This window comes from Pleurotus ostreatus (assembly GCF_014466165.1).
Source record: "Pleurotus ostreatus strain PC9 chromosome Unknown scaffold_5, whole genome shotgun sequence".
Classification (NCBI taxonomy): domain Eukaryota; kingdom Fungi; phylum Basidiomycota; class Agaricomycetes; order Agaricales; family Pleurotaceae; genus Pleurotus; species Pleurotus ostreatus.
This window is the reverse complement of record NW_023503160.1, coordinates 2,798,132-2,821,235: the sequence shown is the minus strand read 5'-3', so window position 1 is coordinate 2,821,235 and position 23,104 is coordinate 2,798,132. Positions and strand designations below refer to the sequence as shown.

Below are 23,104 nucleotides of genomic sequence, written 5' to 3'. Positions count from 1 at the left end.
TCCACGGTCCCAGTCGCGTTCGGGTTATCCAGTGTCGCGTCCGAGCTTTGGCCGTGCCATTTGCTCACTGACCTCTACCAAAATATCTTCAATGTAGTACTTGCAAGCGCCCGACGCTCAAGTAGGGTATCCGGCGCTTGATGAGAGTACTTGCAACTTTCCACTTAGTTTCCACGTACCAAAAATGAGCGACTTACTGGGAGGCGATTTCACTTCGTCCAACGACGAGATAGACTTTGACCGCGCCGCGTCGGCCTTCCCCGACATTTCGCTCGACGGCTCGGGAGACATTCCCAGTCTTTCTAGCCAACCACCAGCTCCAGCCCGCAACCCCAGCTCAGGATTCTCATTCGACACTTTCGACACCCCGCCTCCGCAAAACGATGTGCGTATTACGGGGGACGACGAAATCGAGAAGTTCGAAAGCGAATTCCCGGAGATTAATGTCCCAACGGTGAGCCTTGTCGTTCTACGCAGTCAACGCCGCATCATTGGGGATGTCGATGAGCTTTCACTGGCCATGCTCATATGCTGGTCAACCCGACTCGTATATCCCGTTTTCCTTCCCAAGTGCTGCTCATGTAGTCGCGTAATCTTCAAGGCCCAGCTGACACGTCTGCCCGTTGCAGACCATTCAGTCACCACCCCAGATGCAACCCCAAGCCAGTTTCGGCACTAGCACACCATTCGCCCCGCGCCCTCAACCCTCAACATTCACGAACACTCCCATCCTGAGCCAACCTCTGCCTGAAGACGAGCCGCAAGTTATAAGGTGAATTATCCAAAGTTCCAGCGTCGCTGCTGCGATTGTTAACTTGCGGTAGGGACTGGCGAGAGAAGCAGGCGAGGGAAATCGAGGCTCGCGACAAGGCTTCGAAGGAGAAACGCCAAGAAACCATCTACAAAGCCGAACGTGCCATCGACGAGTTTTATGAGTCGTACGCAGCCAAGAAAGAGGATGCTATCAGGCAGAACAAGTTCGTACCAAGCTTTTTAGACCCATGCTTGGATGTCTGACCTTTCTTTCCCTTGCGCAGAGAAGAGGAAGCTGAATACGTAGCTAAAATCACGGACAACCTCTCCCATGGCACGACTTGGGAACGCATTTGCGACTACGTCGAACTTCAGAACTCTCAGAGCAAGGCTATTGCGCGAACTGGCGCAGGCACGACAGACCTGACCAGGTTCAAGGAAGTGTTGCTTCGGTTGAAGAGAGATGGTGATACCGCGCCCGGTGCTGCTGGTTACTAGCTTGCTTATTCGATACTTTTATCCCTGACGTATGCGGCAGAGTACGTAGGTAATGGATCCAGATCTTCGTTTCGTTTCTTTCAGAGTTACTTTGGACCTGATTTGTGAATTGGGTAAGTAGCATATCCGTCTTTTCAAGCATATGTTGGGTGTAGAGCTTCTTGACATTTGCGAGTGCAATTTCATTATCATCATAGCAACAAGTCAATCCACCCATGCCCCAGAGATCCAGATTTCACTGTTCAAACGATGATACTTATAATTTCGGCGTTACTCCAAGGTGTGCTTCAATAAAGGCGAATATCCCATCATACACCTTTTCTTTGACACCATCGGGTTCGTTCTGTAGTTCGTGAAATCCCCCCTGAAGATGGGTTCAGCCTTAGAGCAAGACGCAGAAATGGAAGGCTTACTTCGATTAACTCGTATTGTTTCTTGTGTGCGGAGATTTTGTCGTGGAAGGCTTTGGATGCCTTGGGACATGTTACCTGCAGGAGGTCGGGTTAAGATAGTCGGGCGGGGCACGTAGTCGACCTACCTTATCCTCTGATCCATGAACTATATATACCTTCGAGTAATGATTCAATATACAACAAAATGGGGAAATAGGACAAGACTAACGGGAAGACTCTCTGGCCAATGCTTATAGTGGACTTCAAGGAGTTGTTCGCCCTAATTTAGGCAAGTTGCAAGCTTGCGGATCACATGGATTGACGGAACTTACGCCAGTCAACATATCATGAATACCCTTCAGAGAGCCGGAGGGTTTGATGAGAGGATCCTTGAGGTAGGAGGCATTGAATTCGTCGTCGTGGCTTAAGTGCTTTCGTGATAGATGTTAATTAGCTACCAATAAAGGCGGTGATGAATGATGTACCTCTGCTTTGACCGGAGCCGGAATGAGTGTCGACGGCGCGAGCATGCTGGCTTTGCCGCCAACCCAGCGTAGTGCCTTGGACGCGGGATACGTCTGATGGACGAGAGGGCTCTGGCTTATAACACCAGACAACGACTTGATTACTTCCGGGTCAGGCGGGGCAGAGTTGCGTGTAACAAATCCCAAAGCAAGGGCGGCTCCCTGTAGCACTTGATAAGTATAAGCGTGCTACAAATTGGCGGGCCCGTACCATAGAATGACCCATGAGGAATACAGGTATTCCGGGGTATTCTTTCCGGACGTGCTTGATAGCCCATTCGATATCTGCAAAGTTCTCCGGCCAGCTGGTCTTTCCATACGAGCTATGAGAGCTCTTCTTCTCTGTATCCTGTGCTGTCTTCCCAAAGCCGCGCAAGTCAAACGCAAAGACGGCTACACCATTCTGTGCGAGCCGAGGGTGTATATGTGTATATCGGCCAATGTGCTCCGCGAAACCGTGGAGGAACACCACGACCGCTTTAGGCGATTCTGCGGGATACGTTCTTGTGTAGAACTGCGTCGCGTTTGGTCCGGCGAGCCAAGCTTCAACAAATTCTGCCATCGGGTTTGTGGATGAAGGTGAACACTGAACAAATGCACAGGGGCTCGGCTGGCGATGTCAGAAGTGCCCCGGTGCTCACGTGGTCAGTTGCCCACCTCCCGCTCGACGACCATGCCGTTGAACATCCCCGGCCTACTGGCGCCAGCCCAATTACTCTTCAAACCACGTCTGGTCCTACCAGCCGTCATTGTACCAGGTCTATCAGGCCACCAGTGAAACGCGAGAGCCTGTACTCACCGTTTTCATTCAGGAAGACATTCGCTCGATTGACTTCGCTCAGTTACGGAAAGCCGGATACAGGGGAGCTGTCTTCGACAAGGACAATTGTCTGGTTCGTGCATCTTCAGACTTTCCGTAAGCCAGGCCTAATCGACTGGCAGACGATACCACATCGCGACACACTGGTCCCTGAGCTGAAGGTAAATCGAATCAGAGAAACGCGTTTCATTCTCCTCACGGTCTGGTAGGACGCGTGGCAAGAGTGCAGAAGAACTTTTGGCAATGGCAACGTCTTGATTGTCAGTAACTCGGCTGGTACATATCTCGATGCTGGCGAAATCCAGGTAAGAGATCATGCGGCTATCAGTTACGCTCTTTCCAAAGAACATGTATAGGCTGAATCCGTATCACACCACCTTGGAGTGCCGGTACTCAAGCATACCTCCTTCAAACCGGCTTACTCTTGCATAAACTCCATACGGAACTACTTTTCCTCTCTCGAAAAGCCGATTTCAGACCATGAGCTCATTGTTGTTGGTGACCGTATACTGACGGACGTGGTCATGGCCAACCGTATGAAGCGCAGAAACGGGAGGGAGGAAACGGGTCCGTTGGCAATTTGGACAACTGGGGTTTGGCACAAGGAGAGTACGGTGATGCGGTGGATTGAACGCGGACTAGTCAATATCGTGGATCGAATGGCGCAAAGGTCCAACTCGAAGCCGACACGGAGCGCGTTCTCTGAATTCATCAGGCCGTGAAAGTATTCACTTGAAACTCTCACCCGTTGAAAAGTACATGATCTACAGTGCTAATATGATTATAGATGTTACAGGGCAAGCTATGTGTACACCTGTTGGGTATGAAATCTAGGCATTCGCATAATAAACAGTGATCTCCATCACTCCCTCTCATCACCCGACATCCGACGTCTATGTGCACCATATTAAACCTGTTGGAAAGCAGTACCGCCGGCCTTGGCGTCAAGCTCGATGACCGGGTCCAATCCCATCACCTTGAAGAATGCCTTCGGGTCCATACCTTGCGCTGAGATGAAATCAGTACCTGTCTTCTTGAGCGATTGCATGGCGGCGCGGCAAGCATGCACCATAGCCACGCAAGAGACAAGCGAGAAGACTAAGGAAGGTGGTAAGTGATTAGGATCCTTCGCTTTCGCTTAGAGACGGGATTGTGACTCACTGATGATCTTGGCGCCCATCTGTTCAGCTTCTCCGTATGTGAATGGTGGAGTGAGACCGCCAGAAATGACATTGACGAGGACTGGTGTGGGCGCGAGGGCCTTGACCGTTGACTCAAGGAGGTCCTTTGACTTGACGCCCTCGATGAAGCAGACGTCAGCGCCAGCTGCGGCAGCGAGCTTCAACCGTTCAACGGCTTCCTCCATCCCCAGTACCTGGGCAGAGTCGGTGCGACCAATGATAACCTATTGAAGGTTAGGTTCAAAAGAATACTCGAAGAGGTCTTCGCATATTACTTACAAAGTCAGATCCCCCTGGGATAGCATCACGAGCGATGACTGCCGCACGGATGCGAGTCAAGAACTCCTCGCGTGAAACGACCTGCTTTCCGAGCAGATGTCCGCATCGCTTGGTCTGGACTTGATCTTCGATGTGAAGGCCAGCAACGCCGGACTTGGCATATTGAGTCACAGTTCGTGCGACCATTGCAGGGCCACCGAACCCGGTGTCGGCGTCAGCGATGACTGGACAAGTGGGATCAAGGCTGCAGACCATTTGGGCGGACTAATGAGGGGCGGATAAGCCGTACAACAAAGTTACTGGGACGCGATGCTTACCCCGACGAAGTCGTTCAATGTTGCGATGGCGAGATCAGGTTGACCCATGCGGGAGGCAGTGGTGGCGGCACCAGATTGGTACAAACAGGTGAAGCCAGCTTCAAGTGCACATCTGGCGGAGATACCATCGCAGATGCCGGGTGCAACCTGGATGTGGTTCGTAAGTGGGCGGCCGTTAACTCGAAGCTTCTGGGGCTTACCACTATACCTGGTCGGGCGAGCATCTGGCGGAGGCGCGTCGCAGGGTTCTCAGAGAGGGGTCCCTCAAGATAGTTCTTGGGATCCAAGCGAGCGTTGTAGTAGGCGCCAGAGGGTGTGACAGAGGGTGCGGACTGGGTAGGCGCGGCAGGGGCCTCGCCGGCGGTCTTGGTGAAGAAGTCAGGAGCAGGCATTGTAATAGTAAAATTGAGGGGTTGGAAAGTTCTCTAGAATGAACTGGCGTCGAGTGAATGGAGGAGGAGATCTAAGGAAGAGAAAGTGAAGAAGGGATGAGATGCTCTATCCACCGAATGTCAGTACAGTATTTATACTCCCAAGATCGACTCACCTCGAACATTGTACCGTAGACACAGAAGATAGAGGGTGTGTCCGGTGTCGTCCGCTGCTCACGGTTGTTTGCCGCGTCCGTTTGACAGACATATCCACAGAGTGCCAAGCTTGTTTCTGTTTGCACTCGATGCCTTCGGCAAGATCGATGTACAGCAGGCGTATGCCCAGAATAGGATGTCAGGTTCGCTATCAGTGCGCGCCTCTCGTTGCGAGATATAGAACTTATTCTTGGCAGCCGCTAGGGACAACGGAAGCTTTGTATAATGGGAGCCGCGATAAACGACGGAGTTTCTTCCATTTGAGAGTATAGCAGGATCCTATCAACGGCACCGATTCTGACGAAGAAGCATGGGCTTGCCTTATGCGTTTCCGGATAAGAGACTCCCCATGCAGAAGAGGCACAAGAAGGCGGAATGCGACGGGCCTCCTCTTGAATTGGCGAGTTGATGGGTACCACGATGCGGCCATAAAGGGGAGTTCGCTCGTACCAATGCGAGTATTCCGCACCTTCATTATATATTTATCAAGTTTACGTACGGTTAACATGGATTTCAACATCGGTGTTGTATCCCAGTGGCACCGTTCGATCAGGCGGGTGCTTCGGATGATCGGTTGCATTTCTGGACAATGGAATGGTGAAAGTGATACACACATTATCAGTGAGTGTACCATACTAAGGTTAACTGAGGATTGTCGCAGAGCAGTTTTGAACTATTGTCTAGTCTTTGTAGGACCGAGATTGTTCTGGGAGGTAAATCATCACGACTTTAGCGCTCGTTCGTGCCAAGAAATCTCCGACGCCGGGTGCTGTCAAAGCAAACCGGGCGTCCTTTGAAGCACGACGTGACATACCTGACAATTACTTACGGGCGGGGGCGAATGCTTTTGAGGAATGAGTCAATGCAACTTCAAGTTGCGACGTTGCGGCGTTGACTCGGAAGATTCAAGAAGGTGACACAGTCATGAGCTCACGTGACCGCCGCCTGTTGACGATTTCCACCACGACTTGCCCGACGACTCTGGGATTTGCTCTCATCGAACGTCGGGGACACGTCAGCCCTTTCCAAGGTCCACAGAGCTCATTCTTTGCTTTGGCGACGCGATGTTGGCCAACCAACGTTGCGTAGGCTCCATCTTACGGCCATGGTGGTCACAAGCTCGGATGTGCCGCCAACACGCGTTCGGGGCCAGCATTCCCAAGCGACTATGGTGCCCGGAGGGCGACTTTCGAAAGGGCAGAATAATGCCCATCCGCTCGTACTCCTCACTACCAAGCGACCCCCCTCCGAAGCCACCTCCGAAGACTTCCATCGCCCGCTTTCTACCTAAGCTTCCCTCAGCTTTCTCTAAATCCCCTGAAAGTTCTTCGTCATTCAGGAAGCTCGTGTCTCTCGCAAAGGCGGAGCGGAAACCGCTGACCACAGCAGTTGGTCTGCTGCTTGTGTCTGCTTCCGTTTCACTCAGTGTGCCATTCACGATCGGGAAGTTGATCGATTTCTTCTCCACAACGAATCCAGTACGTGCAACACTCTATGCTGCGCTGATTAATTTGACCGAGTATTATAGCAACTACCCCTCGGATTGTCTGCTGGCTCCGCTGCCGCTCTACTCCTCGTCCTGTTCACAACAGGCGCCGTTGCAAACGCAGGTCGTGCAATGATAATGAAAATGGCAGGTGAGTGTAGATCAACTGGATCAACTAGTCCGTACGAAAGTGTAATATATCTGCAAGGCCAACGTATTGTTGCCAGACTCCGAGAACAGACGTACACTGCGGCCTTGAAGCAGGAGGTGGAATTCGTCGAACGAGGGGAAGGAGATGTATTGAGTAGGTTGAGTGTGGACACAACTATCGTTGGAGAGAGGTACGCTCCCTTCAAGACTTAAGACTAAGGAGCCCCGTTAACAATTTGCTAGTGTGACGCAGAACCTATCCGATGGCTTGCGCGCGGTTCTCATGGCTTCTGTTGGCTGTAACTCTTCCCCTTTCTATACCCTCGACACCTCGTCTAATGCTGTGATTTATCAGTGGGGGCAATGTTCTACTTGTCGCCAACTCTAACGACGCTTATGCTAGTGGTCGTTCCTCCGGTGTCCCTCGGCGCTGTAAGCAAATGGTCTTCTTTCATCACACTAACTATAATATGGTGCTGCTAGGTCTTCTACGGTCGATATATCAAGAAACTTTCAAATAGAACGCAAGAGGCCATGGGGGACATGACGAAAGTTCGTTTGTTAGCAATCTACGTTGATTCGTACCCTGACTTCGGTTGCAGGTAGCCTCTGAATCTCTCTCTGCGCTTCGAACAGTGCAAGCGTTCAACGCCGTTCCCCAGGAGCAAGAAAAGTTCCATCAACGTGTGAACCATGTCCTTGACTTGGCCCGGAAGGAAGCTATTGCTACTGGGATATTCTTTGGGAGCACGGGTTGGAGTGGCAACGTGACCATTTTGGCTTTGTTGGGATACGGTGAGGAACACACTCACCCTCGCAAAGTAACGGTTTTGATAAGGCAAACTTAAAGGTGGTACGCTGGTGTCGCGTGGTGACATTTCAGTGGGAGACCTCACTAGTCTCTTACTTTACACTGTATACGTCGGCAATGGATTGCAGATGTTAACGTAAGTGTAATCTTCGCGTCTTCTTGTACACTTTGATGATGAACCCGTCTAGGTCATTCTTCGTGCGTATATCGCAGTGTGTAACGCGACCGTTGACATATTTCGATCCTCTAGTCTTCGATCATGCGCGGCATTGGCGCAGGGACACGGATTTTCGAGCTCCTCGACCGACAACCTCACATTCCACCTCATCAAGGGACTGAACTTCCGCGCGATCGACGCGGAGTTATCAAATTCGAGAATGTCCAGTTCGAATACCCCAGCCGTAAGGGCGTCGATATTCTGAAAGAGTTTAACTTGGAAGTTGGCGTAGGCGAAAGTGTAGCCATCGTGTAAGTCTATTCCACAAGTTGGATGTGAACATCCTGACAATGGCCCTGTTGACAGTGGTAAGAGTGGCGGGGGTAAATCCTCCATCCACGCTCTTCTCTTACGATATTATGATCCGGTAAAAGGCAAGGTCACTTTCGATGGCCAAGGTTAGCCTTATATATTGTTTTATGGGCCTCATCTCATTGGTTTGCAATAGACATCAGGGAGTTTACGCCCGAGTCTTGGAGGGAGATCATTGGAGTTGTACCCCAAGACCCGGTGTTATTCACAGGCACTATCGCTTCCAATATCGCGTACGGCCACCCAACCGCTACCAGGGAACAAATAGAACAAGCAGCGCGCGAAGCGAACTGTGAATTCGTTTGGGGGATGCCACACGGGTTTGATACAGAGAGTGAGCTGCAATGTTTTCCGCTGATATTCAACTCTGATATGCCCTAGTCGGCCGAATGAGTTTGAGTGGTGGCCAGCGTCAGAGGTTGGCTATAGCTCGGGCTCTATTGAAGAAACCAGCTATCTTGGCTCTAGATGAGGCCACCAGTTCGTTGGATGCCACGTCTGAACTACGGGTACGTCAGTCATTCTCAGTCCTATATTTGCGTTGCAAACGTGCTATGCAGGTCAATGATGCAATCGATAAAATCCTGAGAGCCAAGGAAACAACGTGCTTGTTTGTGGCTCATCGTCTCTCTACCATCGCACGAGCAGAGAGAATCGTTGTGCTTGAAGGTAAGTCTTGAGGTGGAGCACGCAATGTTTCTGATCTTGCTTTTCACAGATGGCCGAATCACGGAATCAGGAACTTACAGGCAGCTGGTATGTTCTGCTCCTCTCAGTCATTCGCGGTCCTAACATGGTTGTTGCAGATGAAGCGAGAAAACTCTCGTTTCCGAGCACTCATGGCGGCACAGCTCAACGCCACCAACACGGAACGCACAGAGCTCCCATTGACTGAGGAACCAGTACAACCATGACTTCCCTCACTATCCTGATAGAATTGATGTACGGTCGTGGGATGTGCATCTCTTCTGGCTGCAGCAACTGACTGCGGATTCACAGTTCGCTTCTGACTACATAAGTTGTCGCCTAATACCATAACTCTCCTATAGACGATATAGTACATACCCTCTACTCAATTTGGATAAACGATCTAATCAAAGGTCTGAGAACTCGAAGTCTCACAGTTCGCCCACGTTGATGCCGCATGTTGCCTCGACCCACAGAAACGATGACATCGAGTTGACTTGTTGGTACTTTCTAACTGAACCTCTTCTCCACCCATCAGCACATCGTATATATAACAATGCCGCCGAAGAATCGAAAGTCTGCTCAACCCGCGACCCAGGCTACCCAGGCCTCCCAAACCTCCCAACCCCCCCAAAACACTCCAGAGACGACAACAGCTACCACTTCTGAACAAGCCACTTCTAAGTCAACGGTCGGGACTACCGCCGCCGTCGCTCCTATCAATACATCAGCCACATTCAGCGCTACGTTGGACATCTTCGCCAGAATGAAAGGCGAATTCAAAACACTAGAAGTTAGTGTCATAAATTATTCGTCTAGATACCTGCTAACGACGCTCTCCCACCAAGAGTTCTCTTACGGATATGCACGATCTGACGTCGAACCATCGATTGCTTGATGGGCAAGAGGTCGAGAAGGACCTTCAGATGTACGCTCATTCTCGAAAGTATCTTTTATAGCAGTTATAATCAGCTGGCATGGTTGAAGGATTCGACGCCAATTAGAAGGCGTTGAGGCAAGCATGAAGGATGGTATCGAAGAAATTGAACGTATGGCAAGCTTCCTAAGGGCACTCGAAATGAAACTGATGTCCTCGAAGTACTTTTTGATAAACTCAAGGACACGAAACTCCGACAAGCCCTTCGAGATCAGAGTATACTCCTTCACTTATGTTGATACTTAGAACTCACAGTGGATAGTTGTGGCAATGCATCAGGACATGATCGACAAGATAGTCCAGGAACAAGTCGCTGCCTGTCTGGCAGCTGAGATCCCACAAGAGGTACAGGATGAAGTAGCGCGTACGAAGGCCGAGCTTGATATAGTACAGCGCGAGCTACATAATTCGTGCGTATCATATTACTTTGTGGTCGCAGGCATGATGAAGCCCGGTCATACGGTTGACCAGACAGAGTCAAGCAGCCAACGAGTTCCTACGAGAGGGCGGCGACGAGAAGATAAACACCATCTTCATGAGCAACGGCGAAGTCAGCTCGAAGTTTCCCGCTACGCTTAAAGAACTCTTTGCTTTGGATGGTACGTATACGCTTTCACTCGTGTGATCACCAGAGGTTACTAAACATTGGTTCATTTCAGGTGCAACAGTTCGACAGCTCTTAGATGAATACGACATCCCTGTCATTACCGAATCGCGTGCGGGAAATCTGAATCAGTTTATCCAGTTCTGTGGCGTACAGTACCAGATGGTGAGCACCTTTGTGGCGCTAAAGGGATGCTGACATATCATACTGACAGGATGACGACGACCAGATCAAGCTGGCAAAGCCTTCAGATCGCTCGTCCACTACACCCGAAGAAGACCTTTTGTTGTGATGGCTTTTGCAATGTGTCTTTGTACAACATAGAATGCGATTCATCTGCGCTTAATGCCTAACAACGCTGAGAGGTGCGCATAGCCTTGGTCCTTCACCAGGCTACGTCCCAACGTAATGGTCTGTGAATTGGAGTTCCACGGGGAATCGGTCCAAAGCTACTGATTGAACTGAAACTAGACTTCTATCATCATTGATGCTCATGGTGTATTCCGTTTCCGTTAGGAAACTCACAAACCCACAAATGACAAGACGCGGTTTCGGAAACTCAAAGTGTTTCAACAAAATTTCTCCCAAAAGGGATGTGTTCAGTTCCAGCATATTCAGACAGAGAATGCGCACATGTTAGTGAACGACTTGATAGAAAACAAAGGGGATTATGTTGGCCGGCGAGGTTTGACTCTTGTATGTGTCGTGTGACATTGAGCACTGATGTCAATGTATGGGCTTAGATATGCCACTTCTATATCAATGAGAATTGCGTACGGTCATCAGATCCGTTCTGACGACGATGTGTACATCAAGATCGGCACGGAGGGTGCGAACAGCTTTTTGGTCAGTGGAACCCCAGGCGCCACAATGATTGATTTATTTCCTATTTGTAAGTGCTGAATCTACCGTGCCATTCGATGGCCCCTTGTTTCGCTGCAAATACCGGCATCCAGTGAAGCACTTCCCAACGTGGTTCCCGGACACGCATTATGCAGAAACAGCACGCACATGGAAGCCCGTCGTCGATCGCATGCACGAATATTTGTACGAGTCCGTTCGCCAGCAGATGGTGAGTCTCGTCCCTTCACATTACCTTCAGGCTACCGTAATTGAATCGCCGCGAAGGCGCAAGGAATGGCACAGCCCTGCCTTCTTGCTACCGATCTGTAACGTCGAGGCGAACAGGGGTGGTCGTGCTGAAAGGTGTCGCTTGGTGCCGTTCATGCTGGAGCCACAGAAACTGTTAAGTCACGGGCTACTCAGCTTGGAAAATCTAATACATCGTCAATGATCATAATCGTAGACGTCCGCTAGCCTGGCGTTATTCGCTATGGCAATGCTTTTATACCCAGAGTGTCAAAAGCGTGGCCAAGAAGAGGTTGATCGGGTCGTTGGAAAGGACAGGCTTCCCACATTCGAGGATAAAAAGTCGTTGCCATACGTCTCTTGCATTGTTCAAGAGATTTTGAGGTGCGTTGGCGAATTGCTTCGAGCTACCGGTTCAACAGCTAAGGAATGCGTGCAAGATGGCACCCTTCAGTTCCGTCGGGTAAGATCATACATATGGCTAGTAAATTCATCTTCACATTGATCACAAGGCGTTGCGCACCGCTCTACTGAAGACGACATTTACCGAATATGTTTATCCCGAAGGGTTCCGTTGTTATTGCGAACCTTAGGCCTATGTGTTCTCCACTCTTCTGTTCATTGGAGGTTGACATATTCCCCGTGCAGAGGCATCTCCCTGGACGAAAATGTCTATAAAACCCTGCAGAGTTCAATCCAAGCCGGTTCTTGCCCAAGTCAGCAGGTGGAGACAAAGAACCAGTATTCAACGCAACATTTGGGTTCGGTCGAAGGTACGAACTTCACGCGTAGCGCATGTGACCACCATGGTATTCACTGCACCTCCTTACTCCAGGATATGCCCAGGAAAATACCTGGCACCCGGGAGTATATGGATGGCCGTAGCCACTATGCTCTCAACTCTCCATATCGCAAAAGTGAAAGACGAACAAGGCAGTGAAATCATGCCGCTTCTGGAGTTTGACCGTGGGCTGGTCAGGTACGTGTATCTCTGCATTTTGATCAATCGTCTCTCGTCATACTAGTTACATCATCCATTGTCCGTGCAATATTTCAGTCCGTTCTGAGACCACGCGAAAGCTTGTTTTCGACGCTGTTGAAAACATTGACAGTTAAACTATTGAGTGTGTCATGGCGTACGGATGCCAATTTCGAAGGTTTCGGGACGGGCTGATAATTTTGTTTACCTCCTTGCTTGTACTAAATGTATGTACGAATAAATCAGTGAAAGTTCAAAGCAAATTTTCACGTTATTACCTGCCGGAGCGTGAAAGATACAGAAACTGCACGTTACAACGTCAAAACTAGGCCAACTGTAATTCGAGCTGGCCAGCACGTACACACCCCTAGTCTAACTAACGAGACCACGTGCTTAAGCCCAGTGGAAGTGACTCCGTGTAACTCCTTCTCCGAAGAGCATACTTACCATACACTGGAAGACCGTGTAGTCTGCAAGGTGGTCCAAGCATATGTGTCGGCGAGCCCTGCTAAGATTCCTCAAGAGGTCGAACCAAAGGTCAGTTGCAAGGTTCTTGCGTTTCTTACTCCTTGGTAGTCGCAGGTGTGATGACGCCGAACGGACAAACACTATCCTTCTGGGTAACGGCGAAATCTGCACTGGGTTCCTCCATACGCTCAAGGACTACTCGAATTGGACGGTTCACGCCTCACTCAGTAGCCCAACATTTCTTTATTTCAGGAGGAATACAAAAAACCGTCACTATCGAATCACGGAAGGGGAATCTGGACCAGTTTACTCAGTCTTGCGGACAATGCAGTATTAGTCGGTGAGAACGTTTGTGACACCTAAATGGATGCTGGCTAACATCAGACTGGCAGGCAGACTGACCAAAGCCTGCAGATCAGACCTCTTCTACCACTGCCGAAGTCCTTCCGTCCTGACGAACATCCTATTCGACTTCCTATGTGTTGGTATATGCAGAGTTGTCGATATTCATCAAAAGCTGAGGGGGATGCAGTCTTCACTTGCCTTTAGAATGTGTACGGAGCGTCGGCTGAAAGTACAGGTAGAATTGACACTGACTTGTATTAATATAGATATTTGAGCTTCCGTTTGCAAACCCACAAACCAAACAACAAGGAGATACTATGTTAGTCATTGAGACTACCAAATTGACGGTGCCCGCGGCCACTTTTCCGGTGCGGGTTCCCTTATCATCTATTGAAAGACCACAGAATCACAACGGGGTTTCCCTCACTATGACGAAAAGAGGGAAGGTTCACACCGCAGTCCCATTATACCGATCTAGCACCCCCGTCGTATTTATCCTTGAGCAACTCATTCTCACAGAACCATTTTGGGTCCTCCCTTCACTATGATTCTCCCAGAAACATACCTTGTAGTCGCAGTAACCGCTATGGCCGTAGGTCTCGCTTACTACTTCCTCAGGAAGCAATGCCTTCCGCTACCACCTGGCCCTCCCTGCGTACCGATCATAGGACATCTACCATCATTGCCTCAAGATGATCAAGCTGAACTTGTCTATCATGAATGGGCGAAGAAATATGGTGAATGACCTCACCGCTTTCCTCTATGTTGCATTCATGACTTGCGTAGGAGATGTGATACGAGTAACCACTCTAGGACGCCGAATAATCATTCTTGGCAGTCAGCAAGCAGCAACTGATCTCCTTGAAAAAAGGAGTGGCATATATAGCGACAGAACTGAAGCCCCCGTCTACGAAATGTACGTCCTTGACACCATGAGAAGATTGTCTGTCATCTGCCTTAAGACTACTGAAATTTTTGCGTTTAAAGCATGGGTTGGGGTGTGAACCTTGCGTTCACAAGATACTCATCCCCTCGATTTCGAAAACTGAAAAAGATGCTTCAACAGAATCTCTCGCAAAGGGCTTGCGTTCAGTTCCAGCAGATTCAAACAGAGAATGCGCATATCTTAGTGAACGACTTGTTGGACAATAAGGGGGACTACTTTTATCTAGTCGGCAGGTAAGTCTTGATCCTCAGATATTGTGTTACTGTGCATTGAATTGTGTGGGCTTAGATACGCCACAGCTATATCAATGAGAATTGCGTACGGTCATCAGATCTGTTCTGATGACGACGAGTTCATTAGAATTAGCACGGAGGGTGCAAATAGTTTCTTGGTCGGCGGAACGCCAGGCACCACAATGATTGATCTACTTCCTATCCGTGAGCATTGAACTTGCTAATGGCGTCTCAGTTCTGAATATCTGTACTTAGTGAGGTACTTTCCTTCTTGGTTCCCAGGCACACATTACGCCGAAGCAGCACGCAAGTGGAAGCCTGTTGTAGATCGGATGCATGGACATCCATACAACACTGTGCGCAACCGGATGGTAGGCTTTAGCCCTGCACATATTACATTAGCTTTATAGACTCGTTGCGCAGGCCCAAGGAACAGCAAGGCCCAGCCTTCTGGCGAGCGAGTTACAACGCTGGGGCGAACAAGAGTTATCAGACGAAGACGTCAGCGTGCTCAAAGGCTTTGGTGGCGCGATCCATTCTGGAGGCACAGAAACTGTTGAGTGGTCAACATCAATACTCGGGTCGAAAGTACTGACACCAGGTCTGACATAGACGTCTGCTGGTCTAGCATTATTCTCTATGGCCATGATTCTACACCCGGAATGCCAAAAGCGTGGACAAGAAGAGATTGACCTGGTTGTGGGAAAGGATAGGCTTCCTACGTTCGCGGATAAAGATTCACTGCCCTACGTGACCTGCATTATGCAGGAGATTTTGCGGTGCGTTTGAGTGCTAAATCTATCAGTTCAACAATACTAAGATAAAGCAAGATGGCATCCGTCGCTCCCTTTAGGTAATCATACATATGAATAACGGAGCCTTTCTGACAGCGTTCACAAGGTGTTGCCCACCGTTCGACTGAAGACGACATCTATAGAGGAATGTTTATTCCGAAAGGCTCCGTTCTCATTGCGAACATCAGGTCTGTCTATTTTCTTCTTCCGTTTCAACTCACTCATCCACACTAATCTCTCAGAGGCATCTCTTTGGACGAAAACGTCTACAAAAACCCTACAGAGTTCAATCCCAGTCGATTCTTGCCCACGTCGGCAGGCGGGAATGGAGAGCCAGTGTTCAACACAGTATTCGGATTCGGTCGAAGGTACGTACGAAGCGCTTAGAATATGCTAACCTGGCGGTAATTACTGTGTCTTGCTGTGTTTTAGGATGTGCCCTGGGAAATACTTGGCACCCGCGAGTCTCTGGATTGCAGTAGCGATTATGCTCTCAACCCTCCATATCACAAAAGCGAAAGACGAACAAGGCAATGAAATCGTACCCTTAATGGAGTTTGACCGTGGGGTGGTCAGGTGCGTGTATTTCTGCAGCATTTCGATAAATCGACTCTCTTACATTCTCTTGTCATACTAGTCACATCAAACATTTTCCGTGCGATGTTTCAGTCCGTTCCGAGAACGCGCGAAAGCTTATTTCTAATGCTGTTGAAAACATTGATGTTTAAGTCATCGAGTGTGGAATAGCATACGGAGGAGTGGAAGGTTTCACATGAGCTTGTCCAGACAAGCTGACAACTTTGTTTATTTCCCTCTGTGAATGAATAAACTGGCGAACGTTCCAACAAACCTCGATGTTGCTACCTCATTGGCTATGAGAAATACGAAAACTACATGATGTGTCGTTTGAGGTGGTGAACATCACCATGCCCCTAGCACTTACTCCTAACTCACTGTACCACGTGATCTTGCCTCAAGTCCGGTCCCATTCGCGTAACTCAGAACTCCTCCATACCATGCCTGGCGGGGGATCTAACCCATTTCCATGTATTTGTCGCATTTTAGCAGGGTGTGCCCCGCAAGACGGTCCAAGTGTAAGTTTCGGCGTGTCCATCGGCTCAGATTCCTCAAGAGGTCGAGCCAAAGGCGAGCTGCAAGATTCTTGCAATTCTGATAACTTCATGGTTGAAGGCGCGATGACGCCAAGCTGTAACCCTTGGCCAGAAGAAGTGAAGCAGTCAATGGTATTCTATGAGAGGCACAAATAAATACTGTTTCTGAGTAACAACAGTCAGTATCGAGTTCTCCGCTATGCTCGAGGAACGGTTGGATGGTACGCACTTCGTCACTTGTCCCCGTCCAACAACTAATTATAAACAATACTTGATTTCAGATGTCAGATCTCAGGCTCGACAGTCCAGTAGCTCCTGGATGAGTACGAAATCCCCGTCACCATCGAATCATGGAAGGAATGCTGGCATGGACATCATACTAACCGGACCACGGTGACTAGATCGAGATATGGAAGCCCACAGACCGCTCATCTTCTACAAACGAAGACTCTTCCTTGTCGTGACCTTCGCAATGCGTCTTTTACAGTACAGAATTCATCTGTGCCTCACTGGGATGCCAAACAAAGACGCGAGGGACGCATAGTCCGATGCGTCCCTCAACCCAACGGTCTGTGGCCTGGGGTCCCGCGGGGAATTGGATAAAACGTATAGGTAGACTCGAAACTAGACTTCTATCGATTCAGATGCTGATGGTACCCCTGCTTCCGTCAGGAAACTCACAAATTCACAAACGAGATACGGCAGTCATAGAACGCCAAATCGACGGTGTCTATAGCCTCTTTTGTCCCTTCTTTGGCTGAACTCCCTTATCATCTATCCAATCTATTGAAGGCCCTTCATTTAAACTGTGGCATGCGTGTGACGGGTGCCCTCTATTATGACTGGAAGGCAGGCGACCATCGAAGGTTCACACCATGGTTCCGCAATATCGATCTCGTCCCTCTCCGGTATTTATGCATGGGGGATTCATCCTTACAGACCATCCATCCCCCCCTTTCACCATGACTCTCGCAGAAGGATGTTTAGGAGCAGTATCAACTGGCGTGGCTATATGTCTACTCTACTACTTCATTGGTAACTCTGCCCGACGCCTTCCACTACCACCTGGTCCTCCTGGCGACCCAATCATTGGCCATCTGCGATCCTTGCCTCAAGAGAATGAACCCGGGAAAGTCTATCACGAATGGGCGAAGAAATACGGTAGTTGACCTTGTCACACCTCTTTTGTATTGGATGCACTCATGACTTGCGCAGGGGATGTCATGCGAGTGACAATTCTAGGACGCTCAATGATTATTCTAGGCAGTCAACAAGCAGCAACGGATCTCCTGGAGAAACGGCGCGGCATCTATAGTGATAGGCCCGACACCCCCGTCTACGACATGTACGTACTTACTTGACTCAGTTATGCCATCTTGGGCCTTCAACTGACCATCATGTATAGCATGGGTTGGAGTGTAAACCTTGTATTCACGAAATATGCGTCGACACGGTTTCGGAAACTCAAAAGAGTGTTTCAACAAACCCTCTCACAAAATGGCTGTGTTCAGTTCCAGCAGACTCAAATAGAGAATGCCCACATCTTGGTGAATGACTTGATGAAAAACAAAGGGGACTATGTTTATTTGATTGGCCGGTAAGGACTATTCTGAGGCATACGTCATTGAGCGCTGATGTTACCGCACGCCCTTAGATATTCTACATCTATATCAATGAGAATCGCGTACGGTCATCAGATCCGTTCTGATGATGACGAGTACATTAAGATTGGGACGGAGGGTGCGAACAGCTTTTTAGTCGGCGGAACGCCAGGTGCCACAATGATTGACCTATTTCCTATTTGTGAGTGCTAAATCCGCCGCGCCGTTCGAAACCCTCTTGGTTCGCAGCTAAATAATGACATCCAGTGAAGCACTTCCCAGCATGGTTCCCGGGTACGCATTATGCGGAAACAGCGCGCACATGGAAGCCTGTTGTAGACCGAATGCACAATTATCCGTACGACGTCGTTCGCGAGGAAATGGTGAGTCTCACGCCTTCATCCCACATTTAGTCCAAGTGAAAATGGTTCGCCGGGAAGGCCAGAGGATTAGCGAAGCCTTGCATTCTTGCCGCCGAGCTGCAACGCCGAGGCGAACAAGTATTGTCAGACGAAGACGTCAGCGTACTCAAAGGTGTTGCTGGTGCCGTCCACGCAGGAGGCACAGAAACCGTTGAGTTACCGATGCCTATGGGCTACTCGGCTTGGAAAAACTAATACATCATCATAATCGTAGACGTCCGCTAGCCTGGCGTTATTCGCTATGGCAATGCTTTTATACCCAGAGTGCCAAAAGCGTGGCCAAGAAGAGGTTGATCGGGTCGTTGGAAGGGACAGGCTTCCTACATTCGAGGATAAAAGTTCGTTGCCATACGTTTCCTGCATTGTTCAAGAGATTTTACGGTGCGTTGGCGAATTGCTTCGAGCTACCGGTTCAACAGCTAAGGAATGCGTGCAAGATGGCACCCTTCAGTTCCGTCAGGTAAGATCATACATATGGCTAGTAAATTCATCCTCACATTGATCACAAGGCGTTGCGCACCGCTCCACTGAAGACGACATTTACCGAGGGATGTTTATTCCGAAGGGCTCTGTTGTTATTCCGAACATTCGGTTTGTATTCTTTCTTTCGGTCTCATCTCTCCATCGAAGTTTGACCTATTGTCTGTGCAGAGGGATCTCCCTCGACGAAAATGTGTATAAAAACCCTACGGATTTCAACCCAAACCGGTTCCTGCCCAAGTCAGTAGGTGGGAATGGCGAGCCAGTGTTCAGCGCAGCATTTGGATTCGGTCGAAGGTGTGTACCCCTTGTTTAGCGAACTTGAGGGCTCTCGATGAATCTCGGTTTATCCCAGGATATGCCCGGGAAAATATCTGGCGCTTAGGAGTGTATGGATTGCCGTGGCCACTATGCTTTCAACCGTCCATATCACGAAAGCGAAAGACAAACACGGCAATGAAATTGTGCCGCCACTGGAGTTTGAGCATGGGCTGATTAGGTATGTATCAACAGTATTTTACTGCACCTCTGACACTCCCCCGCCACGCTAGTCACATCAAGAATTTTCCGTGCAATGTTTCAGCCCGTTCTGAGACCGCGCATAACCTTGTCGTCGATGCTGTGGGATACATCGATGGCTAGGTCACGGAGTGTGCGAGGCGTACGTACAGTTGATGCGAGTTGATGAGACTAAGCCTTCTTGTACTTAGTGCCTTATTTTCTGGGCTCCTTGTAAATATATGAGAGAGTAACGAGTAACTTCATCCAGGGAGCAGAGGATATGAGCTAGCAAATATACCCCTATACTCCTAACCCATCAACCACCTGACCTGGACTGTAGTACCGTGACGGCACGCGTACCTAGTCCTTCAACTCCTCATTTACTTTATGCCTCTATCTTCGGCGGGTAGTCTTCTACTCTTTGGGGTCGTGTTAATCCAGTTAGCTGGTATATATCTCTTCACTGGTGGCTTTCTGCTTTCCAGGCTATCCCTCTCCGATACCACCACTTGCACATCAGGATGCCGACTGGAACCGACTCATTCTCGGGCCATCGTCCTCATCATTGATGCGCTACGCTTTGACTTTGTTTCCCCAAACCCTCCAGAGCCTCCGTCGACGTTTCATCATAATGTACTCACCCTTCCCAGGCGGCTCACCGCTGAGCACCCTCGGAATTCATTCTTATTCGACTCGTACTCCGATCCACCGACGGCGACGCTTCAGCGCATCAAAGCATTGACTACAGGCTCGCTACCAACATTTGTCGATATTGGAAATAACTTCGGTGCTTCATCTATTGCGGAGGACTCGATCATAAAGCAGTTGCAAGCCGCGGGGAAGAAGGTGAGTTCAAATCCATGTCGTTTCCGTGTAATTCAAGTCATAACACGTAGGTTGCATTTATGGGAGACGATACATGGCTCTCTGTGTTCCCCAACTCTTTTCATCCGAACATGTCCTTCCCGTACGACTCGTTCAACGTCGAAGACCTTCACACAGTCGACGAGGGTGTGATCGCCCACTTGTTCCCCCTTCTCCTCGACGAGAGCAAGCCATTCGACTTTCTGATCGGACATTTTCTCGGTGTCGACCATGTCGGACATCGTGTTGGCCCCGATCACCAGAGCATGAAGACCAAACTCGTGCAAATGAACACCGTCCTCGAGAAAGTCGTACAACTCTTGGATGACGACACTCTTTTGGTGGTGCTGGGTGACCATGGTATGGATAGAACGGGGGATCATGGAGGAGACGGGGACTTGGAGACCTCTGCGGCGTTATGGTTATACAGCAAGACCAAAGAACTAGGCCTAGAGGGTACATCGACAATTCCTTCTCAGCTACTCGGTCACACAGTGTTTCCCGGCGCAGCAACGCCTCATAGGCGAGTCCAGCAAATCGATCTCGTCCCTACGTTGTCGCTCCTTCTGGGACTTCCTATACCTTTCAACAATCTCGGAAGCGTGATTCCCGAAGTATTCCAGCGAGCCGGCCTTCTCTCGCAGGCACTTAAGATTAACGCTGCCCAGATCAAGTCGTATTTGGACGCCTATCGTTCGAGTCCCTCAGGCGGCGAATTGGGCGAATCATGGTCGTCCCTCGAGAAGACATGGTTCGCAAGCACGGACGGCGAACTCACGAACATGTACGAATTCAACCGTCTGGCTCTGTCTACCTGCAGGTCCCTATGGGCGCAATTCAACCCAGTGCGCATGGGCTTCGGTCTCTGCTTGCTGGTTGCAGGACTCTTGACTATGTGGTCTCTCTTCGCACAAATATCACTAACGAAAAGCCTCCAGCATGCCTATCAAGGACTTTGGCTGTCTTTGATCGCTCTTGTCGTTGGCGTCTTCTCTGGGGTCTCCACCCATGCCCTAGTCAAACCATACATCATGGACACTGCGCTCATAGATTATACACTATTTTTTGGAGGGTCAGCAGCATGCCTACCATCAATTTGGAAATTGATCCCTACCTTGTCTGCGCGCAACCTCCTTTCAACACCAATCCTCCTCATCTTGCATACGCTTGCATTCTTCTCGAACTCCTTCACTTTTTGGGAAGACCGCGTTGTCCCCTTCCTACTCGCTTCATCGATCCTCCCCTTTGTCCTTAAAGGCTTCACGGGTCCTACGGCGCGCCTACGCAACCGCATTCTGGGGTTCTCGGCTCTCTTTGCTGTTTCGATTCGTTTAATGGCAATTAGTACCGTTTGTCGGGAGGAACAACAACCCTATTGCCACGTCACGTACTATGCGTCGTCGTCTCTTCCATCCCCGCCCCTCCTCGTACGCATCCTCGCACTGCCCGCCGCCTTCGCCATCCCCTTGTTCATGCAACGGGTACTGAACATCTCCCGCTCAGACGCCGGGATAGCCAAGCTCTTCTTGCTTTTCATTCTCAGATTTGCGTTGATGACAGCGTCGGCAGCATGGGTCTTGGAATGGGTTGACTCAGCCCAGATTCTGGGCTCCTGGAGCTCTGCGCTGCGATCTACGAGGTCACTCCTTGGTATATCGTCTTTCGCTACGATATCAATCCTCGCGCCAGCCTTGTGGTACGCAGTCCCAACGTGCTTGGACGTCACGGACGAAGCCAACGCAGACGACCTCAAAACCGCGTCCACTTCGGGTCCCAAAAGGCGACAAATCAGAGTCATTGGCTTCGGGAATGCCTTTGGGTCACCCTACCTTCTCTTCTGGTCGATACCCTTCTGTTGGGTTTTCGCAACAAGTCAGCTAACAGGACAACTTGTCTTGAGCCTCAGCGCGGTGGCTTTGTTATCATACCTTGAGGTGGTGGACAGTGCTCGAGATGTCCGGGCCCTTGAAGAGGCTTTCAGCTCCTCTACTCCGTCTGCAATATTACAAGATCCCGGGATTTTTGATCGTGCATCGGGAAGCTCTTCATCTCCGCAGATGACGTTCTCCGAGGTTGTGCCCATAGCGCTTCTGGGCCTACAGGTCTTCTACGCGACCGGTCATCAAGCAACCATTTCGTCTATCCAATGGAAGTCTGCCTTCGTGCTTACGAAGGATCTGGTGTACCCATTTCCCCCGATGACAGTCATCCTCAATTCCTTCGGACCACTGATGCTCGCTGGGGTCTCCGCACCTCTCGTGGCTCTGTGGAATCGCTCGCCTTTGACAGAGCAAGCAAAGCAAAATAAGGACCGCACGGAGTCGGCGGTACACAGAGAGAGCGTGCTTGCTGGTCTAGGCGTGATGATTTACTATGGGTGTTTACTGCTGGGCACTGCTGTTAGTGCAGCAATATTGCGACGGCATTTGATGGTCTGGAAGGTATTTGCACCGAGGTTCATGTTGGGCGCGCTCTCGGTCGTGGTGGTCGATATTGGTGTCTTGTTAGGTGTAGGCCTGGGGGTCGCCAGGATCGCAGGGAAAGTGGAGGGGATGTTCGCAGCCGTAGTCCCTCAAGTTAGCAAGCGCTGAGCTGTGCGTAGGCAATTACATTATTTACAATGGCCAAGGCTGGACACGCTATGTGGTCCACAGTGGTAGATACGCGATTATCAGTGGCGGTTAGCGTGGTAGGCATCGGTGGCATTGGCTCGGA

At 49.9% G+C, this 23,104-nt stretch overlaps 9 protein-coding genes across 9 annotated transcripts; 7 read left to right on the top strand and 2 right to left on the bottom strand.

The window, feature by feature from the left end:
• Positions 1-184: 184 nt before the first annotated feature.
• On the top strand, positions 185-1,251 carry PC9H_008047 (uncharacterized protein; the record flags this gene model as incomplete). Its single annotated transcript, XM_036777567.1, has 4 exons — positions 185-454; positions 630-772; positions 825-977; positions 1,038-1,251. 4 exons carry the CDS (start codon positions 185-187, stop codon positions 1,249-1,251), a joined length of 780 nt encoding a protein of 259 aa, XP_036631187.1.
• A 256-nt stretch (positions 1,252-1,507) lies between these two features.
• On the bottom strand, positions 1,508-2,729 carry PC9H_008046 (uncharacterized protein; the record flags this gene model as incomplete). The annotated part of the gene is made up of 7 exons (XM_036777566.1): positions 1,508-1,615; positions 1,665-1,739; positions 1,790-1,819; positions 1,873-1,923; positions 1,976-2,074; positions 2,129-2,329; positions 2,379-2,729. The coding sequence occupies 7 exons, from the start codon at positions 2,727-2,729 to the stop codon at positions 1,508-1,510; spliced, it is 915 nt and encodes a 304-aa protein (XP_036631186.1).
• Positions 2,730-2,840: 111 nt separating this feature from the next.
• PC9H_008045 (uncharacterized protein) lies at positions 2,841-3,709 on the top strand (the record flags this gene model as incomplete). The annotated part of the gene is made up of 5 exons (XM_036777565.1): positions 2,841-2,925; positions 2,984-3,060; positions 3,110-3,148; positions 3,197-3,292; positions 3,344-3,709. 5 exons carry the CDS (start codon positions 2,841-2,843, stop codon positions 3,707-3,709), a joined length of 663 nt encoding a protein of 220 aa, XP_036631185.1.
• A 185-nt stretch (positions 3,710-3,894) lies between these two features.
• Positions 3,895-5,156, bottom strand: PC9H_008044 (uncharacterized protein; the record flags this gene model as incomplete). Its single annotated transcript, XM_036777564.1, has 5 exons — positions 3,895-4,085; positions 4,149-4,392; positions 4,448-4,711; positions 4,765-4,911; positions 4,965-5,156. The coding sequence occupies 5 exons, from the start codon at positions 5,154-5,156 to the stop codon at positions 3,895-3,897; spliced, it is 1,038 nt and encodes a 345-aa protein (XP_036631184.1).
• A 1,400-nt stretch (positions 5,157-6,556) lies between these two features.
• MDL1 (ATP-binding cassette permease mdl1) lies at positions 6,557-9,241 on the top strand (the record flags this gene model as incomplete). The annotated part of the gene is made up of 16 exons (XM_036777563.1): positions 6,557-6,829; positions 6,880-6,988; positions 7,046-7,178; positions 7,231-7,286; positions 7,343-7,419; positions 7,471-7,539; positions 7,590-7,782; positions 7,838-7,934; positions 7,987-7,996; positions 8,049-8,266; positions 8,322-8,413; positions 8,464-8,661; positions 8,709-8,836; positions 8,888-8,996; positions 9,046-9,083; positions 9,134-9,241. 16 exons carry the CDS (start codon positions 6,557-6,559, stop codon positions 9,239-9,241), a joined length of 1,908 nt encoding a protein of 635 aa, XP_036631183.1.
• Positions 9,242-9,570: 329 nt separating this feature from the next.
• Positions 9,571-10,847, top strand: PC9H_008042 (uncharacterized protein; the record flags this gene model as incomplete). The annotated part of the gene is made up of 8 exons (XM_036777562.1): positions 9,571-9,807; positions 9,863-9,942; positions 10,002-10,063; positions 10,114-10,167; positions 10,214-10,361; positions 10,423-10,550; positions 10,611-10,720; positions 10,770-10,847. The coding sequence occupies 8 exons, from the start codon at positions 9,571-9,573 to the stop codon at positions 10,845-10,847; spliced, it is 897 nt and encodes a 298-aa protein (XP_036631182.1).
• Positions 10,848-14,022: 3,175 nt separating this feature from the next.
• PC9H_008041 (uncharacterized protein) lies at positions 14,023-16,137 on the top strand (the record flags this gene model as incomplete). The annotated part of the gene is made up of 10 exons (XM_036777561.1): positions 14,023-14,173; positions 14,223-14,352; positions 14,424-14,615; positions 14,671-14,819; positions 14,871-14,986; positions 15,039-15,203; positions 15,228-15,394; positions 15,652-15,777; positions 15,842-15,985; positions 16,047-16,137. The coding sequence occupies 10 exons, from the start codon at positions 14,023-14,025 to the stop codon at positions 16,135-16,137; spliced, it is 1,431 nt and encodes a 476-aa protein (XP_036631181.1).
• A 1,346-nt stretch (positions 16,138-17,483) lies between these two features.
• PC9H_008040 (uncharacterized protein) lies at positions 17,484-19,666 on the top strand (the record flags this gene model as incomplete). Its single annotated transcript, XM_036777560.1, has 12 exons — positions 17,484-17,682; positions 17,737-17,866; positions 17,927-18,118; positions 18,176-18,324; positions 18,390-18,505; positions 18,563-18,694; positions 18,759-18,925; positions 18,982-19,004; positions 19,054-19,135; positions 19,196-19,321; positions 19,380-19,523; positions 19,576-19,666. The coding sequence occupies 12 exons, from the start codon at positions 17,484-17,486 to the stop codon at positions 19,664-19,666; spliced, it is 1,551 nt and encodes a 516-aa protein (XP_036631180.1).
• A 246-nt stretch (positions 19,667-19,912) lies between these two features.
• Positions 19,913-22,980, top strand: GPI13 (mannose-ethanolamine phosphotransferase gpi13; the record flags this gene model as incomplete). Its single annotated transcript, XM_036777559.1, has 2 exons — positions 19,913-20,371; positions 20,422-22,980. 2 exons carry the CDS (start codon positions 19,913-19,915, stop codon positions 22,978-22,980), a joined length of 3,018 nt encoding a protein of 1,005 aa, XP_036631179.1.
• Positions 22,981-23,104: the final 124 nt, after the last annotated feature.